The sequence below is a fragment of the Echinops telfairi genome, unplaced genomic scaffold (genome assembly GCF_000313985.2).
Source record: "Echinops telfairi isolate 266 unplaced genomic scaffold, ASM31398v2 ScPeMD7_15;HRSCAF=58, whole genome shotgun sequence".
Classification (NCBI taxonomy): domain Eukaryota; kingdom Metazoa; phylum Chordata; class Mammalia; order Afrosoricida; family Tenrecidae; genus Echinops; species Echinops telfairi.
This window is the reverse complement of record NW_022103912.1, coordinates 11,757,048-11,759,447: the sequence shown is the minus strand read 5'-3', so window position 1 is coordinate 11,759,447 and position 2,400 is coordinate 11,757,048. Positions and strand designations below refer to the sequence as shown.

General features: G+C 50.8%; 1 protein-coding gene across 1 annotated transcript in view; it reads right to left on the bottom strand.

Annotated features, from left to right (window-relative positions):
- The window catches only part of MGAT5 (alpha-1,6-mannosylglycoprotein 6-beta-N-acetylglucosaminyltransferase), a 416,629-nt gene that overhangs the window by 21,957 nt on the left and 392,272 nt on the right, over nt 1-2,400 (bottom strand). The window contains exon 13 of the mRNA XM_045287418.1: nt 2,293-2,397. Within this exon, the coding sequence (XP_045143353.1) occupies nt 2,293-2,397 (105 nt within the window). The remainder of the gene's footprint in view (nt 1-2,292; nt 2,398-2,400) is intronic.

The window sequence follows — 2,400 nt, the reverse complement described above, 5'->3', positions numbered from 1 at the left end:
AAGCACAAAAACAAGACGGAGCGAAACAAAGCCACAAAAGAAAACAACAACAAAAAAACCAACGACATAAAAAGAAAAGCCTAGAAATAGTTCCTGGTCTGTTTGTGGACCTTTAGGAGTGTTTTCCGTCCAGTCTGGTAGGGTGCCATGCTCTGGCCTCACAGTCAGTTTTGCTTTTCTCCAGGGACGTCCTTGCTCTGCTCCCCTTGCAAAACCCTCAGTGTTTTGCCTCAGTGTGGCAGGGTCAGATCAGGCACAATTCCCCCACTGTGTCGCTAGTGTTGTCCCGTAGCGCTCTGGGTCAGTGAGGGATATCGTGTGAGGGATGGCATGTCTCCGTGGTGGGGCCGGTCCGCTGGTCCTCTCTGATAGCACAGGTTTTTACTAAGTCTTTCCTAATCCCCATGCACATTTTCTCCATATAATCCAGCTTCTCTGATTATTTGCTGAGCATATAGACTGAATGACCATGGTGTGAGCACACAACCGAGACGCCCACCTTTCCTGATTTTACACCTTTAAAATTTAATTAAATTTAAAGTTTGGCTGAAACCTGTTCCTTTTGGGGGGCCCTGGTGGTATCTGAACTACCAGTGACGTATCTTGTGGCATCGCGGTATCACAGCCACACACGAGCCACCACAGCGTGCAGGATTACATGCGCTCAAGCTCCTAAAGGCGATTCTTTAACAGTGACTGCTGTTTTTTTATTTTGTTTTTAAGAAGCCTCAAATAATTTCTGGAATAAGGGCATGCTACTCAGTAAACAGGGCTACCGAGAGAACAGAGTCTGTCTCATCCAGGGTTGAACAGACAAAACTCAGCATCCCACTGCGACCATTCCATAGCGTAGACATTCCCATTAGGGCAGACACAAATCTCCATGGACCCACACAGCAATTACTCTCCTGGGAAATTCAACGTTCATGTAAAACGGCGCCCGAGAGTGAGAGTTTAGAAACCTACCTGGAAGCCCCGCAAGGCTGTGGCAGCTGCGTAGGAAGATGCAACGTCTCCCTTGCACCGGTCTCGCACACACGATGAGGCATCTCTGGGCTCCACCCCTGGGTGCAGAGTGCCATCCCTCCCAAGCACAGCGACTGAGTACTCACTAGGGGTCGGTCCTGTACGCCAGCATTTCTGTACGTGATCATTTCGTCCTCACAAGAGTCCAATGAAGTAGCTAATGTTGACGTGGATGCTACACAGAGGTCAGGCCAACTGCTCGAGGGGAGCAGAGCCGGGGTAGCGTCAGAACGTAAAACCCAGCTGTCTGACTCCAGGCCCGTTCTCCAATATAAAACAATGTGCGGGGGACAGGGTGCAAATGATTTGATCACGGCAATACCCAGCGGAGGAGAAGATAACTCCTCTCTGGTGGATGGTAAACTCCCTGCAGGTGGGAAGCCAGCCTTGCCAATGTTTACAGAAGACTCCCCCTAGAGTGTCCCAGAGAGTCCTTGGGTAGAACAAAGGTAACATGCTTGGTTGTTAACCACAAGGTTGGAGGTTCAAGCCCACCCTAAGGTCCCTTGGAAGCAAAGCTTGGTGACTGATTTCTCAAAGATCAGCCCTGGCACATGTGGGGTCACCAGGAGACAGAGAGACTTGGCGGCAACTGGTTGGAGTGGTTCAGGGGGTGTCTGGCCTATGTTGTTGTTAGGTCGACTGCCATCACGTGGGTTCCAACTCACAGCAACCTGATGTACCACAGAAGGAAACATCCCTAAGTCCTGTGCCATCCCCAGTGTGCCCATCAGGCTGCCCATTGTGTTAATACATCGTGTTGAGAGTCCTCATCACCTCTTACCCTGTCCCTCTCCTTCCCCTAGCCTGCTGTCCTGTCCCAGGGACTGGTCTCTCCTGATAACATGTCCAAATATGTGAGGCAAAGTCTCACAGCAACATACTAAGCTTTTCTCCTTCTCTCTCTACTTATTCTTGAAGCTTCTTTTTTTATTGGGGGAGACAGTGGCTACGTGTCTACGTTTTCCAATCTTTTCAGAGGGCCACCCAAGTCGATGACCGAGCCATACGTAATTCAGGCACCCAAGAGTCTGCGCAAACAGTGCATGCACCTGGCCACCAGCTTGTTCTTCATTCCACAGAACACCAGAGGAAGCCCCAGGTTACGCCCTTCAACTTGGCTGGCTTACAGTTCCAGGGTTCGAGTGTCCTGGAAAAGCCCCCCCAGTCACTGAGACACGGACCCTGTTCTGCCGCACGATCCAGTTCACATTGCAAATGGGGAAAACGGAATGACAACACACAAGCCAACAGCCAGACAGACACCTTTTGGTTTAAAATCGCTTTCACTGCCTCTTCCACGTCCTCCTGGCTGTCCAGGTCCACGGTCCACACGTGCGGCCGGCCGATGAAAACCTCAGCGTAGGGATGCTG